We start from the raw sequence: 22,650 nt of genomic DNA, 5'->3' as shown, positions 1-22,650 counted from the left end.
GGCTGAGGGAGCTGGGCTTGTTCAGCCTGGAGAAAAGAAGGCTGTGGGGTGACTCAACTGCAGCCTTTCAGTACCTGAAGGGAGCCTGTAAACAGGAGGGGAATCAACTCTTTGAAGGGGTAGATAACAGCAGGACAAGGGGAAATAGTTTGAAGTTGAGGGATGGAAGATTGAGGTTGGATGTCAGGAAGTTCTTTACTATGAGAGCGGTGAGGTGCTGGAACAGCTGCCCAGAGAGGCTGTGATGCCCCGTCCATCCCTGGAGGTGTTCAAGGCCAGTTGGATGGGGCCCTGGGCAGCCTGGGCTGCTGTGAAATGTGGAGGTTGGTGGCCCTGTGTGTGGGGGTCGGGGAGGGGTTTGAAGATTCATCATCCTTGAGGCCCCTTCCAACCCAGGCCATTCTGTGAAAAGATGCGCTCCATCAGTTCTCTTGATTGTGACTAGCACACCCTGCCAGGCCATAATGCTCACAATTAAGTTGGATATCGATGGATATTCATCAAGTTCTCTGCTCTCTGCTGAAAAAATTTGTTACTGTAATGAGTCCATAGCCTCTGATTGTATCTTGAGGCACTGTGCTGGTTTGCCAACTGATCAGCCCAGGTGTGTGCAGGCGGGCTGGCTGCTGATGTCAGCTGCTTTGGTGATGGTGGAGGAGTAGACTTGATTTACAGGTTCCTTCCCAGCCATGTTCCTGTCTAACAAGCTGCTTGTGGCAAGGTCTGCCTCTGCTTAAACACTAATTTGTTGGTTACTTTTGTTATCTTGAGAGATTCAAACAACCCTAGGTGAGCAGCAGGGTGTTCGACTATTTCAAACTGATACCAACTGTTAGATGAGCCTGTAGTTGCAGCAGTTGGCAGCCTGGCTTTCATAACACCACGGCTATTCCATACTGGGGATTTGGAGATATGGAGATATCAATATTGGAGAGCCATTTCGGGTCAAGTTCATTTTTTGATTTGATTTGTTGATTTGATTTTGTTCACCTTGTTATTTGGCAAAGCTCGAGTTGTCTACCCACACCTCCAAAGTAGCTTCATCTGGCTTTTACTGATTGTCTTCCTCTATTTTAACTGACTTCTGCTCATTTACTTGTATTTGATTTTTAGGACGAAACAATCCTGCAGCTGTGTAAAATGTGTTTGTTTTTTCCTTCCACTTTTAACTCTTATTACAGATCTGAGAATAAGGACTGAAAATGAGATCTGTAGCTGTTTATCACTCTTACAGGTGATGCATGGGGCTTATCTCCCCATGGGAGATATGCCATAAACTTCTCTCCATAAAGGGAGAAGAGCTATGTAAGGTTTCATTAAAGCCTGAGAATATAAAAATAATTACAAGTAAACTGAAGTAAGTTTTGGGGAAGAATCTGCTTATCCAGCTTTTGAATCTCCAGTCCAAAGAAGTGAGTGTGGCTACAGATGTGAGGTCCCTCTTCAGTCTAAGGAAAGGCTCAGCAGCCTCGCTTGGCCTGCTTCAGGTTTCTGATTTGGGGTAAGCATCTTGGGCTTAATTGTCTAGATTGGCAATAAAAGGAGCAAATGACATCCAGCTCAAAGGCAGGTGCCTTTTGTCTGTGCGTGGGGAAAATGGGCAACGTGCAAGGACTCTCAGCTCCTGCTGGGAAGTGCATTCTGACCTGAGCTGCCTTTAACAAACAGTTCACCTGAGACTCCCCTAGATGAGCAAAGGGCAGAGCAGGCTCCTTAAGCAGCTGTTAGCTGTGCTGCTCATCTGTGGGACAGGAGCGGCGTAGCCATCTCAGCTCTTTCAGGAGACTTTTCAGGCAGAGACTGAAAATAAAGCAGTTTCAAGATCTGTCACTGTGACTGTTTCTTTGTAATGGCCATTTTCTGCACTGTTTTCTGTTTCTCTCGTGCTTGCAGCCCTTGGTATGCCTTATCCAAAGGAGAGGTCTGTAGTGCAGGGTTGCAAGGTGTAGCACCGCAGCCCTGGGGCAGGGATCTGAGGCTGAGCTGCTCCCTGCACTCCCCAACAAGGCCTCTGAGAGCAGAAACAAAGCAGTGGACGGAGGAGAAGGGAGACCTCAGAGTGGTCCTTCACTTTGCTCTGACAAGCCCATCAGCTAGCTGGGGCTCCTTCCTCTGACTAACAATAATAAAAGTGTTTACTGCTATTTCACAGATGCACTCTGCTGATCAGGCAATAATAAAACAGTAATTGCTATGTGTCTTTATCGCAGCAGAGGAGCAATAACAAACTGCATTTTCCACTCATTAAAACGGTGTCTTAACAGCATTTCCAGTCACGCATGTCTTCTGAAAAATACATGCAGGTATGAGTGTGCCACTGTGTCCCCTTGGCAAGTGGGTGCTCTGTGACAGCACAGCACTTTCTTGTCCCTGCATCTGGGCCCTGTTCCCAGCTTTGGTGTTTTATAACACCAAGTGCTAAGCCAGCCCCTCTCCTCCAGCTTGTCTAAACTTAGAACATCTTTTCTATTTGCCGTCCAAATAGTGATGACGGTTAGCATAGTTTGAACCAGGGTAGTCCAGTAACTTTCTGTGGGAATTTCTCTGCTTTGGAAAGCTCTTTATTGTTCATTTTCTTTTTACCATCTCTCTTGCGCACACATGTGGAAAACCAAGCTTTTTTTTTTGCTTATTGTTTATTGCAGTGTTAGCCTGAAGACTTTCAGCAATTAAGTCATAGTTCCTCCTTGCTGTGTCTGCCTCTGTTAAAACATTTGCCCTCTATTTCTGGCTGCTTCAGAACTGTGACATTTGCCTTTCTGTAAATCAGCCTCATGTCCATGGCTTCCCATAGCACCTCTTGGGATCTCCTTTGCAAGCAAACATCTGTGTATAAATTATCTCATCAGCAGCAGAAATAATCTATTGTGGAGCAGATGTGTTTTCAAATGTAGGTGGTAGTTTGCATGAGATAAAAGAGCTTATAATGCAGCTTATATCAGGTGGAGAGAGTTGTAGTGCTGTCTTTGGGAGCAGCACCTCTGACTTTCTAGACCCAGAAGCACCTTTTTTTCTGGTAGTTGGACTTCACACTGTGCAGACAGACCAGCTGTAGTCTGCAGTGAAGGAGAGCCATGTCAATGTTAGTAAGTAGCATTGCCACCTCATGTGTGTGCTGGGAGGAAGGAGGTGGAGAGGAAACCTGAAGGTAAATATTTCTTCCCACTGGTGACTTTTGCTGTGCTGGGGGAGGTTCTCCTGGAGTCACGCTCTGCCTGAGGGGCTCAGCAATGCCATCTGGGTGTTATTCCTTGTTGGTGTTTCGTTCTGGGTTTCTGTAGTTTGCTGATTGCAGCCAGGTGTTCCCTGGCCCAGCTGGGCTGAGCAGTGGGCAGAAAGATGCCCTATTGCTGGGGGCATGGGGAGGGCAGCAGGGGAGGAGGTTGGGGACACGTTTGGTGGTCACAGAGTAGAAAGGTTCCTTAAAGGTTTTGCCAAAGTGATTCATCTGGAGCCTCGTTGGTAAGACCAGACGTGGTCTGTGCTCAGAGCTGAAGCCTACTGATTCCTTTCTCATCACTCCATTCCTGTTCTGCTTTACCACGTGTGGTGAATGGTAGGGATGTTTTTGCACTGTGACATGTGGGACCATGCAGCTGCAATTGGCAATATCTCTGCTCCAGGAGCACCTGCCCCTCCACGGAGATGGCTGTGCCTTAAATCATAGCTTTTTAAGGTGTTGTGCTGGAGCTTTGTGTTCACAAGGGCTTCAGCTGAGGCACCATCCTTAACCCTGGGGTTGTTTCTGTACCACCCAACCATAAGGGGAGGAAAAGCTGGCTTCGCCCCTGACATCCCAGAGCTGCCTCGTTAGCTGTTATTGTGCATTATATCAAAGAAAGGCTGGGTGTTAGGAGCAATCTCTTCTCCAAAGAGCAGTCAGCTCTGGCATAGGCTGCCCTGGGGGTTAGGGTCACCCTCCCTGGGGGTGTTAGAGCTGTTGGGATGTGGCACTGAAGGACGTGGGCATGTGGGGTGGATTGGGATCTCAGAGGACTTTTCCAGCCTGAATGAGTCTATGGTTCTGTCTTCTCCATCCAGAATGGTGGCAGGTTGTGTTCTATCTTTGGGGTTACCATTACAGCAAGATGATTTTAGCTTAAAAACAGGAGATCAAAGAATGCTGAGAGGGTTGAGGGACTTTCAAGGCCAAGTTGCTCTTGCTGCTGGTAGCAAATGCAAGATTTGCTGTGAAATTGGATGGTTTTGCAAGTGTATTATAGAAAGAATGTTTATTGGTTTGTAGATGTCTTTGTTGGTGGTTTTGCTGTGTGCAGAAGGACAAAGATAACTGGTCATGTTTTGTTTGCTTTTGTTTATAGCCTGTTTTGAATTGTGGGCCCTTAAGAGTGAGCTTTAAAATGATCTTCTCACCACATTAAAACAAAAGAGAAAAGAAAAAGAAGTTTAAAAAAAAAAAAAAGGCAAACCATCAAAAAACACTTACTAAAGTGCAAAGCCACCGCAGGAAGCCTGTGAGCACCAGAAATCTTTGCAGCTAGAACTATCTGAGGAGTTCTTGCCATGTGCGGGGTAGATGTTGACCAGATATTTGAAACTGTTGAAGCTTTTGTTAGTGATTTAATTGCAGTAGGTTAGTGGTACTTCTTTTTGACCCAGTGACAATGCAAAGGGATGCTGATGGGTTAGATTGTTCTGGGGGCTGCTGTGGTTGACTTGAGGATGCTCCTTACTGCCAGGAATTCCTGCTGCCCATTCCTGCTGCTCTCGAGGTGCTTTTGGGCACCTCAGCCCTATTGAAGGATGGCACTGGGCAAATCCCTCCTCTGAGTAAGGAACTTTTGCTGTGTTAATTCCCCTTTATCTAAGATGCCCTCATGCACATGGTGCTCAGACACAGGGTGCGTAGGGGGGCTGGTGCTCCTTGGTGCCCCCCATGTGCACTCCAAGCTCAGGGCAGAAGGAAGGAAGGGGCAGAGAGAACTGGGACGAGGGGCTCCATTTTGTGACTTGAAAGTGAAAAAGGTTAAGAACGTCTGTAGCTGCTGCAAGGAAGTGGCTACGGGGCTGGCCACAAGAGAAGTGACCCAGCATGGTTCCTGCGCTGGGAGCTTTGCTCGAGCGGGCTGCGAGCAGCCGGGGGCAGTCAGCCAAGGGCAGTTCTGCAGTAGCTCTGTGGTCACCATAATGTCTCAGCCTCTTTGCATGCTTTACATATTCACGAACCAGAAAGCTGCAGCGTGCGTGAAGCCTGCTTACTCATCCCCTTGGTGTTTGGAGAAACTGCTGCTAATTCTGCCTTGTGTTAGAGGCAGCCAAGTTGCAGACCCACACTGGTTGCTAGCGTAGGTGCTGATTGCCTTGGTAAGTCATTTAATTTCTCCTCTTTTGGCTTGCAGGAGAAGCATGATGATAGTTTTCAGGTGCTGTTCAACCAGCCTTACCTTTGCTAGGCATCAGCTGTTCGCTTGTTCTGGTTTGCTTCTTATTAGAGATCTAAGGCAGGATCGGAAGTCCAGCTTCCGCCATTGTAAACCTCAGGTTTCTTTCTTTAAAAGCAAATAAAATGTCATATCCCCTTGTTGAGGATCACCAGTGGATCATAGAGGTGGCCATGAAGGGATGTATCATCTCTTTATTATGCAAATGGAGGTACAGTAGTTTTGCAGAGGTGGGACACAAGCAGTCACTTCTCAGGTACGTGCAAAGTCTAAATAATCAACCAGTGGAAAAGTGCCAGTGTGGAATGGCTCAGTGCCAGTGTGGTAGGTCGAGGTTCTGTGGTTCATCCCCTCTCTGCCTGCATACTGCTAAACAACTGAAATTTGCAAATAAATAAATAGGCTGGAGATGGGTAGACTGTGGCACTTAGGCGCCTGGTGAGTCCTCCGGTGCCAGCTTTCCTCCTGGCACATTTCAGCATGGTGCAATCTGTTGGACTTTAACTCTCAGGAGCAGTACGAAGTGATGATGACCTCCTGATCCTGTCTGGATAAAGAGAGGAGCTGTTTCATTTACAGAGCTTCCTCCGGAAGGTGATGGATAACCCAAGTGCTTCACCTCCATCCTGGCGGCTCTGTGGGAATGCTGCTGGTTGCTCCCACATCAGTATTCCGGAGCAAAAGGGCCCTGGATTGCCAGGGTGCTTTCTGCAGGAAGCAGGGAGGTGCTGAAGGTCTTTAAAAGTCCCAGCACATTGTTGAACACTGAGTCCTCCCCTCACCCCCCTGTTACATTTGAGATGCCCTGACACCCACAGCAGAGAGCTGCATGATGACCTTGGCCCCTGTAGTCTTTCCGCTGGCACGGAGGGAATGCTGTAATGGGCTTTTGTGGCTTTTCTTCCATTCTTTCTCTCTTCATTTCCACTCCTGTCTTTCTGGCAGATCTGTGCAACACCTACAGCTTGTTCTCTGCAGCACACCATTACCACTTGCTCACCCAAGAAAACATAGATTAGGAGATCTTTACCACGCCAACAGATTTTCATGCAAGCTTTTCCACGCATCAGAACTGAACTTCAGGAAACCCCTTCAATCAGTGCTGTGCCACCAGGAAGAGGCCAAGTTTCCTGAAGATGTGCTTCATTGCTAGGAAGATGGTGTGGCTCCTTGCCAGAGTGCTTCCATCACCTCTGAGAGGTGCAGACAGAGGGACAGCAGCGAGCAGCAGGGAAGAGGCACAGAGTAGGAAAGGGATTGTTAATGTCATTCCCCAGGCAGAAATAAAAACAAGCTGTCCATCCTCTTTCAGCCTGGAATCCCCCTCCAGTTCCATTTGCATCAATCTTAGTAATAAAGCTCTTTTTTTTTTTTTTAAAGTGATTGGTTTATGGGAAGAAAATAGAGAATTTTATCTAGTTTGTGCATATAAAGTTTGGAAGTATTGGCTACACAGCAGTGACATAAAACTTGTGTAGTTGCGTGGTACCTTTCCAAGATGGGTCAAAATTTGATATGAATTCCTCCTTTAATATGGTCTAATAATGATAGGGCAAGGGGCATAGCTTTAAAATTTAGGGGATTTAGGTTAGATGTTAGGAGGAAATTCTTTACCCAGAGCATAGTGACGTTGGCCTGAGAAGCTGTGGATGCTCCATCCCTGGAGCTGCCTGAAGCCAGGTGGGATGGGATCCTGGGCAGCCTGAGCTGCTGCTAGGCAGTGCTGTCTGCAGCAAGGGGCTGGAACTGGATGATCTGTAAGGTTCCTTCCAACCTGAGCTGTTCTGTGATTCCATGGAAGCGATACTGGTTTAGGTGAGAGGTGTTTAATAAAACACAATAAAAGGATATAATAGCAAATTGTCTAATTTAAAGTTGTTACTTCACCAGAAACAGTGGATGAGAAAGGATTTAATACATGTCTACGTTTTAGAAGAAGCAAGCTATAAACATCACTGGTCACTATTCCTTCCATACCAGCCCAGCTAGGAGAAGCCCACTGGCTGTCCAAGGCTGGAAGGGGAGAAAATGTGACTTGGTTTGTGTGCATGCACGCACATCTACAGCAGCACTTACAGGATGATAGCAGTGGTAAACTTGCACAAAGCTTTATGGGTGAGCTGAAAAAGTTCTTCCCACGTACGTGAGGTCACAGAATTCAGAGAAGTTGTTGAAATTGAGTTGGAAGAGCACAGGAAATGAGCACGGCTGGTTCTCAGTGTGACGGTGAACTGAGTGGGTTCTTAAAGCGCTCGGTCTGGTCTGAAGGAGTTATGATGTGAACACGATAGGAGTCAGCAGCCTCTGCTGTTCAGATGGCCGAAAATGGAAATATAGAACATCTGGTAATGTCAGCATGTGCATAGCAAAGGCTGGCCGATGTACCCGATGGTGGGCACCTTGTTTTTCAGTTCTAAGAACTTTGCTGCACGTTAATGTTAACTTTTTGCTGAAAATTTCCGCCCTGTGCTCCGTCAACCCGATGTTTAAAACAAAATGTTCAACATACATCAGTCATATCGCAGAATGAATGGTACAGAAAAACCCGAGGGGAGCTGGGAGTGTTTGCAGGACAAAGGCTGCTCAGGGAGCGTGGCGTGACACCCAGATTTGGGATTTTAATGTGCTGCATGATCATTGCTTCTTGTCCTGTGTCCTTTATCCTTGTGGTTAAGCAGAGCGCCCGGGTTTGTTTTAGATGTGTCATGTAGAGCAATCTAATAGCTTGTGCTGCATGAGGAGGATGCTCTGTGCTGTACAGCCTGTGCTCTGGTTCTTTATTGCTGCATTGAAAAGAAGAATTTGAGAACTTTCCAGCTGACATAAACTATTATTACTACAAAATGGCACACTCTGTTCACTTGAGGAAAGCCTACGTGTTGGTTTCCGAGCATAAGCAACCATAAACATCCCCTGCAGTGTCCTTTTCATGAAACAAGAAACTAAACGGGCTGCGAGAGAGAAAAAGAGGAAGAACGTAAAAATGGTGCACAAAACTGGTTCTGGTTTAGGCAGATGCTATCTGGGATTTTCCATTCCTTGCATTTTAGAGACTTTTGCCTTGAAACAGGCACTCCATGTCCTGTTTGCACCCCGAAATGCGTAGGAAGCAAACCTGAGTTTCTGAGCCCAGCGCATCTCAGACACAGATTCGCCTTCACTTGGGTGTGGATGTGAGCTGGGTGGGTAACTTCTCAAAGCCTGTGGGGGTTTCATTTGCTTCCTTTGCCTGGACCAGTCTTAGATTTACAAGTCTATTGCTAACGTAGGAAGCTGGAGCTATGGGAATCTACAGTTTTCTTTGAACTCCTGTGGGATGAGATTTATTAATGCCCGTTGGAGCTTAGAGCTGGTTGTGGTGTCTGACATCTTGAAGTGCTTCCTAGCTGACAATTTAATCTTCATTTTCCCTATTCAAGGGAAAGGTTTCTTGTGCATCTTGGTATTTTCGTAGGGTGTGGGCTCTCGCTGGGTACAGAACATGTCAGCTTGGCAGGAGGTGTTGTGGCTTTTCCCCATCCATGCCAGTATATGGACATCTTCTGCTCAGGGTCAAACTCAAAGTATTTATTTCCCTTTTCTTTCCTTGACCTTTGAGGCGTACAGAGGTTGGAAGTAGTTATTCAAGTGTTGTGTGTTTGTCTTTTTTTCCTTAGAAATGCCAGGAGTATTGGGCTTGAACTGTTCTGGTGCACTGAGGAGAATCGGCTGCAGCAAGCTATAGGGAGGAACCAGAATTTCTCAATAGATAGCTGTCAGTTTTTCTTTGTCCTAATGTTTAAGATCAGAAGCAAACCAATTGTGAGCAACGTGATAGCACAATTTTATGAGGGTCTCATCTGTATACGAGGAACAAAAGATTTGTGTGGGGTCCAGGCTGCTTGATGACCCAGTTCAAAGAAATGAGATGTCAGTGCTGGCACTGGGCGGCTGTGCTGTTTTCTGTATGTTTGTGCACACACATATGGCTGATCACCCCACGAGAAGGACAAACTGTTGTCCCCCTGTGCTGGTGGGTGCACCGAGCTGGGAATTGGCTCTCCCTGCTGTGCTGCCCCCAAAATAGGGCATTTCACAAGGGTGGCGAGTGTGTACGTATGCACCAAGCAGCATTTCCAATGGCCAGAGAAGCCTTTTGCTGTGGGGATTGCTGGGAGATGGAGCTGCAGTGCAGGATGAGACCCACAGGGCATGGTGTGAACCAAAATGAGCTCTGGGAGGGCTGCTGTCCTAAGCTCACCAGCAGAGCACGAGGGGGAGAGTTTGGTGGGGGTTAATGCCTGGGGCTGGGGATGTGCTGCTGCTCAGAGAAGGAACACAGCATCCCAATGGAGACTTGTGGGACACTCTAGGATACATTTGTTAAAAGATGCATTCCTGGCACTGAATGCAAGACTATCTAGAAGACTTGTTGGTAAACAGCAAGCTGAAAATTGGACATTGGTTTGTTCTCTTTGTCCTCTGAAGAGTATTGGGATGAAGCAGTGCTTATGGTTCTTTTGTGTTCTGGGAATCGCTGTCGTGATTGGGAAGCAGCACCAGCTATTAAGCAAACCCAAAGAACGCTGTGTTGAAAAGCAGTTTAGATTTATGGATCTGCAAGAAGGCAGCGGTTTTACATTTCCCTTCACATTTTAAAGCCTCTAGGCAATCTTTGTAATGTTATGCCCACACAGACATTAAAATACAGTGAGTTTCAATTGTCAGATACGTTGTTTAAAAGGGAGTATTTTCAGTTAGATTGCAGCTCCGTTCTCGAGCTTTTGCATTGAAATTTTCTGGTGCTGTGCAGAAATAATTACCAGGTTGTTGTTTGCATGTTCCAGTGATCACACTCTCAATTACTTCTTCTCTGTATCATTGCTGAGAAAATGTGCACGGAACCTTAAATTTAGCATTAAAATGGCACGGATGGGTTGATATTTCCCTGGTTTGCTTCAGGCGGTAGCAGTGAGCTGTAACTTTGGGTGGGAGTAGTTTTGCAAGCCAGCTCCAGAGTACTGAGGTTGTTTGTAGTCTCAGAAAAGGCTTAAAAACTATAGGAAGGTGTTTCTGCTGCCAGAGGCATGGGAGTTACTGCGGTGTCCCATGTGAGCAAGGAGAGATGCCAGCCTTGCTCTGATACTTCCTCATCCTCCATCACTTGACCACAGCTCTGCATCTTCCACAGGGCAAAGGAGAGTAAAACAATAAAGGACAAAACCCAATACTTTGGAAGGAGGGGCTGGGAGTGAATTAGAGTTACCAGTATTCAGCTACAAATAGGAAGAAGGAAGTGACTTGTCAAGCCATGAAGCTAAGGGAAAAATGCTCCTTTGAGTCACGGCTGAGGGCTGCCAGGGGTATGGCACCAAACAGATTGCTGATGCTCTGAAAATATGAAAAGATATTAAAGTGGTTGAGGCTTTCCCCCTGGGTCGGTTTGCCTCTCAATCTGTGCATCCAAAGAGACAAAAGAAGTGAGCAGATTTACATGGGCTGCAGAGTGCACCCCTAGGTGCTCAACCAGACTTGAGTCTGTTAATGGAAAGATCCCACTGAATTGATTGCAGGTGGCTTTTTGTCAGCCTGACCGTGTATTTGGTGCCTCAAATACTGTACAAACTAATTCCTGACTTTGTTTTTTTCCCTGCCAGACACGAATTACTCTTGGAGAGCGTGAAGATAATCTGTTTCAGCCACATTGAGGATCAGACAGACACATAAATGCAGGTGTGTTGGCTTCTGAGGTTTGGCTTTGCTTGGTTTTCGGTGGGAGGATTATGTTTGTAAATTGCAGAATTGGTGGTTTGGGCTTTTGTTACTGATTGAGCTAAAGTTGAGTAAAAAGTGGAGCACGGACCCCATAATAGCTGAAGTCTGTGGTCACCCAGCTCCTTTCTGCTCTTTCTATTTAAGTACCAGACACAAAATGCCACGCGCCTTTCCTTTCGAGTCACAGCTCCCTTGGATCCTTCTTGGCAGCGTGTGAGGGATGTCATTAAACCTCCTTAGTGCTACTTTTACCCACTTGGGGGGGAGAAGTAACTATAAAAACAGCTCTCCAGTAAAAGCCCGTTTCACTGTGATATCTCAAGTGTATTAAAATAAAAACCAAAAGGTGAGAGGGGAGAAAGCTTTCAGAAATATTTGCATGTTAGAGCAGATTGTAAAAACAGAAGGTAACTTTTTTTAAGGGAAATGTTCATGGTACTGTTTGTATCAGCCAGCCTGGAGTAGTCAGTAATTGTTTCCCAGTCATTTAGGTGCTTAAGGATGTGAAAGTTATTCCTGCTTCGTGGTAAGAAAATAAACCTTTCAGAATAGCTGTGGGACCACCAGAACTTAAGCTGTTACCAGAAGCAGAATAACCACTGAGATTTCTTGCTTCACCTTTCCCCTCATTTATGAAAAGTGCTGGTTTTGAATAATTGAGTTACTGATATGAGAAGCTTGAGAAATGCTTTGCCTACCCTGTCACAGTGTTCACTAGCACCAGATTTGTGTACTGACAAGGATTTTCACAAGAAATAAGGATGAACCAAAACTTAGAGCCAAACTTAGCTCTGAATTTTTTGCCTTCCAGCGATCTCTTATCTATGAATTGCATTTTATTCATTCTGTGACCTAAATAGTCTATTTTCAGTCACATTTTTTCTTTTTTTTTTTTTTTGTTTAATATGGAGTACTTACTACTGAGCTAACAACTAGAAGCATGGAGCCAAATCAATCACACTCTCCTTCACAGTGTATTCTTTAACTGGTTTTCCTCTACTTTCAGTATCTAAACGTAAAAGAAGACTGCAAAGCCATGGCTTTCTGTGCAAAAATGAGGAGCACAAAGAAGAGCGAAGTAAACCTGGAAGCTCAGCATCAGGGCTTAGAAATACTTTTCTACCTGCAAGATAAAAGCCCCATTTGTTACACCAGTGGCGAGTTTACCTCGGAGGAGCTGTGCATTGAAGCTGCCCAGAAGTGCTGTGAGTATATGGGTTTTGTATGAGTTGTCAATGACAAGGCTGACAGTATTACAAGTGATGCATCCTTCTCTGAGCATAAGTCAGTGATCATAGGACAAACATGCGTGGTGTATTGTTCAGGATGGAAATCTTTGCCAAGGGCTGCTCTGGCAGTTCTTAAACTGTGATTCACTGAACTGAGATTCATGTAACATGATTATCTCCCAGCCTGGCTTCTGGCAGATACTGGCATTTATTTTCTTTTAGTGGGATGGAATCAGGAATCATGTCCTTCCTTTAGGAGGACACAGTATGCAAATAAGTTACATAAAGATGTTTTTACTTATGACACTAGCTAGTAAGTGTTCCATGTTATTTTGGAGAGGGCTAATGAGAGAAAAGACATCAATTTGCTGCTTTCCCAGTTTTAATTTTCTCTTTTATTGCCTAACACTCCTTTGTAGAGTTACAATATCCATAGAATTAATAATTCAGTAAAGTTTTCTGAACTCTTTTTCAATTCAATTGTGTACAATTGTGGTCATACAGAAATGTATAATGAAAATGTCTTGCTTTGTCACTGTGTTCCTTGACCCAGCAAAATAGTGTTTCATTATTCAATTGGAATCAGCAGATTTAATCTGCGTTTAAACCTTATGAATCTAGGTTCTACTGTGCTTCTATATTTGCAATCCTGAGGTCCTTTGTGTTATCCCTCCTTCCCCCAAGTCCAAATGTCGTATTCCCCAGGCTTCCTGGAACACCAATTACTATTCAGTGACCTGGGAGTGGTAAAGCTGGCCATACAAACAGGCTACCTGCCTGCTTCTGGGCGGATGCGGCCTCCAATGTTCTCCTTTCCCATGTCACCTTGGTTCTTCTGACTGAGTATCCTCCAGTTTATTTCCCTAGTTACTTCTCTTCCGTTCCAACGAGAGGAATGATGGGAGTCTGAAGGACAGATCTCATCAAATATGTCCTCATGTTGCTTTTGAGTAGTTTTAATGAAAAAGAGGACAGCTTAAGGCACACCTGTTTGTGTCAGCACGTGGGAGCCATGAGCTGCTGCTGTTTATAGAGCTGTGAACCCATAGGCTGTGCAATTGCTGCCAGTAATTTCTGTCAGAAATTTAAAACCTTTAAAGAAGTGACGTTAGGTGAGCTTTCCTTAAGGGAACTTCAGTCTGCCTCTTCTTGGCCTTTGCTAAATCCACGGCAGATGCTGTACGATACAAAAGTTTTACCCATTTGCAGCAAGCTGGAGATGTTGGTCTCTGCTGTAAGTTGCAGTTTGGGTAGTTACACCTCTGCTGGCATCTGCATGCTGCTGGTTGGCCTGCAGAAAGCTGTGGCTGCCCAGCCCCACCTGCTGTCAGCTTCACCATTAGGTTATTCAGATTTGATTTCCTCGTCTTCTTCACTTTTGATCTCTCTCTCCTCGATTTGAAACAGAAATGCTTTCACTGAGCTCTGTAGGACTCTGCCGTTGGCACTGATTCAGAAAGGCACGTAGGCACATGCGTGGAGCAGAGCTGCTTGCCCAGACAGGGCTTTTGCACAAAGGCACTGCCTCTTACTGAACAGGAAACAGGAGCAAGGAATTGAAACAGCTGTACCTCTGTAAGGAAACCATAACCTGCTTCTCTCTGAGGTGGTGTAAACGCAAAGGTTAACGCAGGTCAGCCTAGACCTACCAGTTAGAGTCTGTTCCTTGTTGGAAAACCCTCTGTTGAATTAGCAGTGAATGGAAAAATGACACGTTACACTTTGTGCCTCTTTGCTGGTGAGAAGCGATTTTGAATATTTCCCCAAAATCTTCTCTATCAATGATGGGAGCAGAATTTATTAATCAAGTGAAACTGAGAACAGAGTTGTAGTTTTCTTAAAACAGCCATTTCTGTGATCTGGAAAAGATGAAATTTTTTAAGACTTCTCTTCATTCTCTTTTCATTGGGCCTCAGCAAAATCACAACTTCAGCATAAGTCTCATGCTAGGAATAGCTGAAATGTCAGACTGTTTAATACCTGAGAACCAGTGGAGTCAGCCAGTATGCAGTTTGCATCTTCCCTTTAGTCATGTCTTTCTCATGCTTGCTTTAAGCTCATCCCAGTGTCAGTTTCTTTGCGTCGTATAGGTTGCACAATCAGATGCATTTGTATTTTTGGAGTGTGCATGTAGTTTGTAGCCTTGTGAACTGACATGCTTCCTTACTTCCCTCTGACAGCTATATCTCCTCTGTGCCATAATCTCTTTGCACTGTTTGATGAGAACAGAAAGCTGTGGTATGCACCAAACCAGGTCTTTAAGATAGACGAAAAGACATCGCATCGGCTCTATTATCGAATGAGGTAAGTGCAGAATGTCTGAAAAATGACCATGGGTTTTTCTTAACAATACGTAGTTGCTCTTACTCATACTACTGAGCTCACTGAAGAAGCTGAAAAGCAAAACCAAAAGCGACATCTTGTCCTTCACACCACAGATAAAAAATTAACAGGAAAAGCTTAAAACATCTCCTGATTATTTTTTTTTTTCATCTTTGTGATATAACCTTGAGAACACAGCAGAAGTTGCAAACCACAAGAACTCATATTCATGAGCCTGTAGGTGACTGAAGTGAAAAAAAAAAATAAAAGGGTCAGAAATGTTGTTTTATCATGTCAGTATTTTGTATGTTTCTGTTTCCATTTGAAGGACTCATAACGAACCGTACTCCTGCTGAAGTCAATGGGAATTTTGCTATTAACTTGAAAGGAGAAAGCAACGTGCTGTCACTTTTGATGTTCTCCTGTAGGGGAATCCATGTGTCCTAACTGGGGGTGGCAGTTATTAGACTGCAGAAAGCACCAGAAAATCCAAACCCTTTTTGGTGGGATCTTTGTCCTTTATGTGTACCATCAGGTCAAACTTCAGGAGTTAATCTTGAAGCATAGCACTTACTTTGCTGAGATGTGTGGGGCAGAATGGGCATTCTAGTCCTCATCACTGGAAAGTGGAAGCAGCACTATGACAGCTGTTGCATGAAGCCATTGAAGGCTGTACATCTAAACTGTTCTCTAGGCTTGTTGGAGGATAACAGCCCTTCCCTTATGCAGAGAGCTTTGTCATCATGATCTTTTAACTGTGAGGTATTCCACTGCTGATTGCAATCTGTGCTAGGCCAGAATTGTTGTTATTGTTGGATGAATTGTTACAGGGAAAAATTACCCACAGTTAACAAAAAGATCTTTGCTTTTCAAATAATGATGGTACTGATACCTATGTTAAAAGAGGAAAAGGACACTCTTGTCTTTTCCTTTTCTGTACCACTGTCTATTAGCAGCATTAATGACTTAATCTCAGTTTATCTTGGATTTAAACAGCTGTGATTAAGTTTGGCAGATAAACAGCACACAATAATGGGGTTGAGTGACTCTAAAGAAAGCTGGGAGGACTCTGATGCCCTCATACAGAGCATTAAGTGCCCTTTCTTGCTTTAAGAGCAGTCAGATTAACAGTATACTGATGATAAAAACAATTCTTGGTACAATCTGGACCTGGGATGTTTTCTCTGATATGAAAATTTTTGATGCGGTCTGCTTTGCTCTGCAAAAGAAAAAAGTATATATTTTAATCCTGTGATTAGGAACTCAGTGCTTTGATTACCTTAATTATTAAATGGTTTCTGCTGTGTCTGGTGTTGGCATCTTCTGCTTCGGGTGGGCAAGCAGTACTCACATTGCAGGTCCTTGCATTGGCACTGCAGATGTTACAGCCTTATCAGATGTTAATGACCTGGGCAGAATTACTTGACACTGAACTTCACTTTCTGGATCTTTTTAGTTTTTAATTCTAAATTAACACAGAACGAAGCCATGAAAATGCATTTGTAGTTATGGTGGTTTGTTTTTTTAAGCTCTGGAGTTGGGATTTGAAGTTTGGCAGGGGATTCTCATCTGTCTGATGTACTTCATGCATGAAAATAGGCAAACTTTGGGCCAATAATTTGTATTAAAAGTAATTTCATATGCTTTTAGAAAGAGCTTATGTAAATGAAGGTGCTAAAATCTCAATATTCCAGTCTGCCCAGCAGTGCTGCAGTGCATTGGTGAAATGGGGTTTTCCTTTCTTTCGTTTATGATCATTGTGTGCCTTGGCCACCTGAGCAGGGTAGGGCTGAGCACTGAGACCTGAGGAACAGCACAGGATTGTGAAACTTCTGTGTATGAATATTGTTTATTCAGAGCTCTGCGAGAGACAAAATTCCTTTTGAGAAAGGGATGCAGCTTGGGATTTTTTTAATAACGTATCAGATTGTGTAGAGTCATTCAGAGACAAATCAGTTTTATGGGGACAGCCTCATTTCTGAACTGCCATCACACTGATAGATCTGATTTAGCCAAGTTCTATTAATATTATATATCTCTAAAATGAAGGTATGTGACTCAGCGTTTTGAACTGCTTTTAGGTGTTAGATTTCTCTTCCACTGCTGAAAGCGTGATGTTTGGTTTCTGACTGTGTGGACTTCCCACCCTCCTCTCCCCATTAAATCCATGCCCACTGATACACTTTTCATTTTGTTTTAAAGGACTTTGCTTTTTCACTGCAGTCTTTGCTACAAGCCCTATATTTCTTTCACTTGCATCAAGTGAAAAAGGAATCTACAACAAAAGAAACCACAGTATTTTGTAACATCCTGCCTCATTAGCACACAGGCTGATGGAGGAGTTTAACTATCTCATAGCTGGACACTGTTTAAGCCAGTGGTAGCAGCATTGCTTGGCATGCCAAAGGGACCTCTGGCATTTGTTGTTGGAAATATGGGAAAAAAGAGTCCTCAGAGTCACTAGAGAAGAAAGAGAAGAGCATTCCTTGGTCAGACTGAATGGATCTTAGATCTCCTTTCCAGGTCTTCTGCAGAACTGAATTTGGAAGCTTGTGCTCCCATTTCTGGTTGTGAAAGTGGAATAAAGTCCTCTTTATCACAAGACCATCAGTTTGTTCAAGGCAGAGACTCTCCTGCTTTGTTTATATGGTTCCACAAACAATGGGGAAATTTTTATTGCAGCTTATAAGTGTTGTCTTAATCGATTAAGACATTTAATAGTAAAGAAATAAGTTCTCCACTCAGTTATAAACAGTACACGTAACCTTGCCCTTAATTATTTTCAGGAAATACCAAAAGAATTTGAATTATTAATGATCTTTCATCTCATAAAGGAGCATGTGAAAACAAACTTCCTGGAGGCAGAGATTTTCTTTCCTTTGCTTTTTGTGCTTGAACCAAAGGATTTCTGCAGTGCCTTGCTGTCCTTGTTGGGAGTTTTTGGCATAGTTGTGTATTGGTGTTCCTGCCAGTGCTATATATGTATGCTTTTTTTAACGGGGCTTAAAAAGACTTATAAAAGAGAAAGAAAGGACAAAAACGCAATACAGTGCCTTTAATCCATAATGCTTCCTTTGATTGGTCACTCAAGTTCCCTATGATTTTGTTAATCACACATTTAGGCAGACTTTGAAAGCTTTAGAAGCTCAGTTGTCAGGAGGTGGTGGTGAAATTATATGGAGCTGGCTGTGGTCACTGCATCAGGAATCAGAGGAGGGTCACTAAGATGATCAGAGGGCTGGAGCACCTCTGCTATGAAGAAAGGTTGAGGGAACTGGGCTTGTTTAGCTTGGAGAAGTAAAGGCTCCAGGGAGACCTCATTGTGGCCTTCCAGGATTGAAAGGGAGCGTATAAACAGGAGGGGAATGGCTGTTTACAAGGGTGGATGGTGATAGGACAAGGGGAATGGCTTTAAACTGAGACAGGGGAGGTTTAGGTTGGATACGAGGAGGAAGTTTTTCCCCCAGAGGGTGGTGAGGCACTGTTACAGGCTGCCCAAGGAGGCTGTGGATGCCCCATCCCTGCAGGCATCCAAGGCCAGGCTGGATGTGGCTCTGGGCAGCCTGGGCTGCTGGTTGGCGACCTGCACACAGCAGGGGGTTGGAACTGATGAGCGTTGTGCTCCTTTGCAACCCAGGCCATGCTGTGATTCCATGAGTTAGGTGCTGGCACACTGCAGCCACACCACCAGAGTTCAGAAGCACCTGTTCATGCACAGATGCTTGTTTTCATGCTTACAAGTATGCTTGCTTATATAATTCACATACATATACACGTAAACCACCAAAAGCCAGATGCAAATGCAACAGCTCCTTTGCAACCCAGGCCATTCCAGGATTCTATGAATGTCTCCTTTTCACCTCCCGCTGCATTAGTAAGTCCTTCTGCACTGCTTGTTCTGATTACTGCTGAGTACTTCTCTGGAGTGAGAGTGGCATATTCTTACTGAAATCCTTCCTACTTAGAGCTGAGTAATCTGCTCTGCTCTGCCCTTCTAATTGTAAGTACGTCACCATCGTGCGCAGGGCATGAACTCTCCTGAAAGCACATTGATTCAAACCAAGTTTAACTAAAGTTCACTTGATTTAAGATCTCAATAGAACCCAGAGAAAAACAGATTTCTGGGGTAATTCAGGCAAAGATTTTTCAACAGCCTCTAACAGAGGCTTGATCTCAACAATTTCATTCATTTGCAGCAGATGCCAACTCTTTTAGTGGGTTTTTAATTAAATAGCTTTGTGTGTGGATGTGAGTAAAAAGCTTATTTGCAGTACATATACAAGATTGACTGTGTAACCTAAAAGCTGGATGGTTGGAGTTAGTTTCTTTTTCACCATCTCCATCCCAGCCAAAGGGAAGCAGAAATCCCAGTGCATGGCTGCTTCCAGCTGCAGCCCAAAGGGAAGTAAGTGCTCAGTGTCCATAGAGGAGGAGGTTTGGAGCCCTGTTAATCCTTCAGCTGAGCCATTTATCTTGGAATGCAAACACCAAACAGTGCTCAGTAGAGGCATATTGACTTACACTGAGGCAGAAGGGTTTTGATGTGTACCTGATTTTCTTCTGAAGGTTTAAAATCGGTATCCAATGTAAATAGAGGATTTTCCCCCATTTTTTTTTTTTAAAGTTCATCCTTCTTTTTCTTGCAAGATACTACTTCACAAATTGGCATGGGACTAGTGAAAACGAACCCTCAGTGTGGAGGCATACCCCAAAGAAGTCAAAGAACTCTTACGACAAGAAGCTGGCGCCGGAAGGAACCCCAATCCTGGATGCAAACTCATTGGAATACATCTTTGCACAGGTAGAGAGTTGCATGCAGGGGGTTGTGCAGTTCCACCCACCTGAAAACTATTGGATCCAGTAGGAATTCTCTGCTTAAAAAAAACACAACTATTTTCCAACTGTGTAATATATGCTTAAGCTTACCTGTTGGTGATGGTGGGGGTTTACTTTCACATTGTGGAGAAATTTGCTATGTGAAGAACAATCCAACCCTATGTGGAACATGTAAAGAAACAGCCTTACAGTCCAGGAAGGGCTAGGTTTTTACAGCACACTTCCTTTAATATTAACTATTTTTTTAATAGTTATTTACTGTGGCATCTACAGTCCGACAGATGAACAGTAGCATTACTAAATCTATGATGTTGTGTCTGTTTAATGAGTCTATTTTACTGTGTGGTGTTAAAAAATTGACTCATAATGCCACTGCCACACAGCCTGCCTACGTGCAGTTCTTCTCTCCTGCTGTGCATCCCAGTTGCTGGCAGCATTCTGCTCATTCCAAACACGTGGGGTTCCTATATCAGAAAGCTGTGCTTCCCATCAAAAGAAAGGTTATGTACACACCAGTGGTTTTGCAAATCAGGCACTGTGGTTTCGGCAATGGGAAGGGAAGTGGAAGATTGAAGTTGATGAAGGCTTGTGAAATGAGCAAATTAAACGCACTGGAGAAAAACATGATTGCAGTTAGTTCTGAGTACAGCAGCTACGGAGTTTTCAGACTGAAATATGGTTGTGTCCTTCAGAAGTGAGGTGGCATGGAGCTGCTCCAGCAAACACTCATTTTGCTGTTGTGAATCCACAACATGAGTGAGGTGATGAATATTTCCAGGCAAGATTGTGTCAGGCTGAGTGTTACCATTGGTCACCACATCTTCTAAAAAGAACAAATAGAAAAGTGCTCATGCTAGTCAAAGGCACAGAAATGTCTGCGTGCTTTGATGACCGTGTATGTTTCTGACTGTCTGAAGGCTTTGAGCTGTGACTTAAAGAATGAGTGCATGGAGTTCACAGGGAGAATCAGGTGATGAAGGAAAGGTAAAATAGAGAGGGAAAGTATTCATTGCATACAGAAAAAATATAATGATGGTGCTAGAAGGGTGTGCTTTAGTTAATTTAAAAAGGAAAAGTGAATTTCTGTGTAAAGGAAAGGGGGCTTGGAAGGGTCTCTGAGCAGTGCAGGTGTTCTGCCTGGGAGTCTACACGCTTTCTTGGTGGAAAGCCTAAGTGCTGTGGATGAGAGGAGATGACACACGTGGTGATTCCACCTGTTCCACAAACCATAATTGTAAAGCACTTCTGTAAGGCATAAAGGTTGATCTTTCTCAAACTGGCAGGTTTGTGGAGTGACTATTCTTGCCTACATTGACTGGTCTGAGAGAAGATGGCATCTCTTGCACAACCCTCTTCCCCTGCCCCTTCTTGTCTCGACTTTCAGTTTTTGAGTGACTCTTTCGTTGTGCCATTGGCTGTTAGTATGACAAATGCCAGATGAAGTAATGTTTTTTTCTTCTTTTTGCTTCCTATTAAGGGTCAATATGATTTAGTGAAGGGACTGGCACCAATCCGTGACCCTAAAAATGATCAAGAAGTTCATGAAATTGAAAACGAGTGTCTGGGAATGGCTGTGCTTGCAATCTCTCACTATGCTATTAAGAAAAATGTGAAGCTGCCAGAGCTGCCCAAAGATATCAGGTAAGTTGGGATAACACTGTTGGATATGCTGCACTTGACTTCCAAAAGGGATCTTAAGCATTTTACTTTCCAGTGTCAGACTGTGCAGGGGTTGGAAGCTCCAACACACCAAGTGCACAGTGCTTTGCTGCATCCTGTACTCTGTGAATTACTTTCAAAATGTAAGCAATTAGCACACGTTAGAATTACAAACTTAGGGAACAACATATTAACGCCTAGCATTGTTTTTCCTTCTAGTTATAAACATTATATTCCTGAAACTTTGAACAAGACTATCAGGCAGAGGAATTTCTTAACCAGGATTCGGATAAATAATGTTTTCAAGCATTTCCTTAAGGAGTTCAACAATAAAACCATTTGTGACAGTAGCGTGTCTCCACGCGATCTGAAGGTTAAATACTTATCAACAATGGAGACTTTGACCAAATATTATGGAGCAGAAATTTTTGAGACTTCATCTCTGCTTATTTCATCTGAGAGTGAAATAAATAGATTTAATTGTGGAGACGGTGAGATCATTCCATTATACGAAGTCATCGTGACAGGAAACAATGGAATTCAGTGGAGGCTCAAGCCAAATGTGAGTATCCCTGGAATTTGAGGGTTACTCTGGGGGGGCATAACAGCTGTTTAAAAAATGATTTTCTGACACTGTCAGACTGCTTTTATTAATATACTGTTATCCCAAATGCAGTCTGTACAGACGGAGAAAGAGAAGAAGAAAAAATCTGATGGCAAAATCAAAAAGGATGAAGACAGGTACAAAACCCGAGATCTGTGGAACAATTTTTCCTATTTTCCTGAAATCACTCACATTGTCATCAAGGAGTCTACGGTTAGCATTAACAAGCAGGATAACAAAAAAATGGTAAGAACCAAACCTGGATAGTTTTCCCTCCTGTGGGTGGCTGTAGTGACCTGGTATTGTTGGGCAAAGAGGTGACAACCTCTCTTGGGAACATTTTCTATTGAGACTCTTAAATAACAGTTAAATATGCTGTCTTCATCGCTGTACAAATGCAGAAGTGCTAATTAGAAGAGTAGCAACTTGATGAGGATGGTTATTTCTCTCCATTTGTTACTGCATGCCACCAGTATTTATCAGTTCCCCAAGCTTTTGGTGACTTCTTTAGCTACATTTCTCAACCTGTGGCCTTCCCACACACAGCTTGGATTACCAGAAGCAGATTGAAGATGAGCTCAGGAAGGATGGCAGAGGGACCCTGGGAGAGAGAGGAAGGAAAGTGAGTTCATAGGTACCCAATTTTAGTGTCCTGACTTCTTGGGCTGTCCCTAGGCTTCACATCCCATCCTACATGACTGCCCTACTCTTGTATTAGAGCAGCTTCACAAAGATTAGCACAGGAGCTTGTGTTACAGACCTCACATAGGACTCATGTTCTCATAGGAGAATGAAAGTTTCTAGCCAGTAATAAGTGAGGAGGGTAGAGAATGGTCACTCTTGG

General features: G+C 44.0%; 1 protein-coding gene across 1 annotated transcript in view; it reads left to right on the top strand.

The window, feature by feature from the left end:
• Nucleotides 1-22,650, top strand: part of JAK1 (Janus kinase 1) — a 56,612-nt gene that overhangs the window by 17,301 nt on the left and 16,661 nt on the right. Inside the window, exons 2-8 of the mRNA XM_042872987.1 lie at nt 11,039-11,114; nt 12,163-12,361; nt 14,566-14,689; nt 19,355-19,508; nt 21,021-21,184; nt 21,422-21,764; nt 21,879-22,052. Coding sequence (XP_042728921.1) covers nt 11,109-11,114; nt 12,163-12,361; nt 14,566-14,689; nt 19,355-19,508; nt 21,021-21,184; nt 21,422-21,764; nt 21,879-22,052 — 1,164 coding nt within the window. The 5' untranslated portion in view covers nt 11,039-11,108. The remainder of the gene's footprint in view (nt 1-11,038; nt 11,115-12,162; nt 12,362-14,565; nt 14,690-19,354; nt 19,509-21,020; nt 21,185-21,421; nt 21,765-21,878; nt 22,053-22,650) is intronic.

The sequence above is a fragment of the Lagopus leucura genome, unplaced genomic scaffold (assembly GCF_019238085.1).
Source record: "Lagopus leucura isolate 7727_CA_CO unplaced genomic scaffold, USGS_WTPT01 Super-Scaffold_100009, whole genome shotgun sequence".
In the NCBI taxonomy this organism is placed as follows: domain Eukaryota; kingdom Metazoa; phylum Chordata; class Aves; order Galliformes; family Phasianidae; genus Lagopus; species Lagopus leucura.
This window is presented reverse-complemented; position numbering and strand designations above follow the sequence as displayed.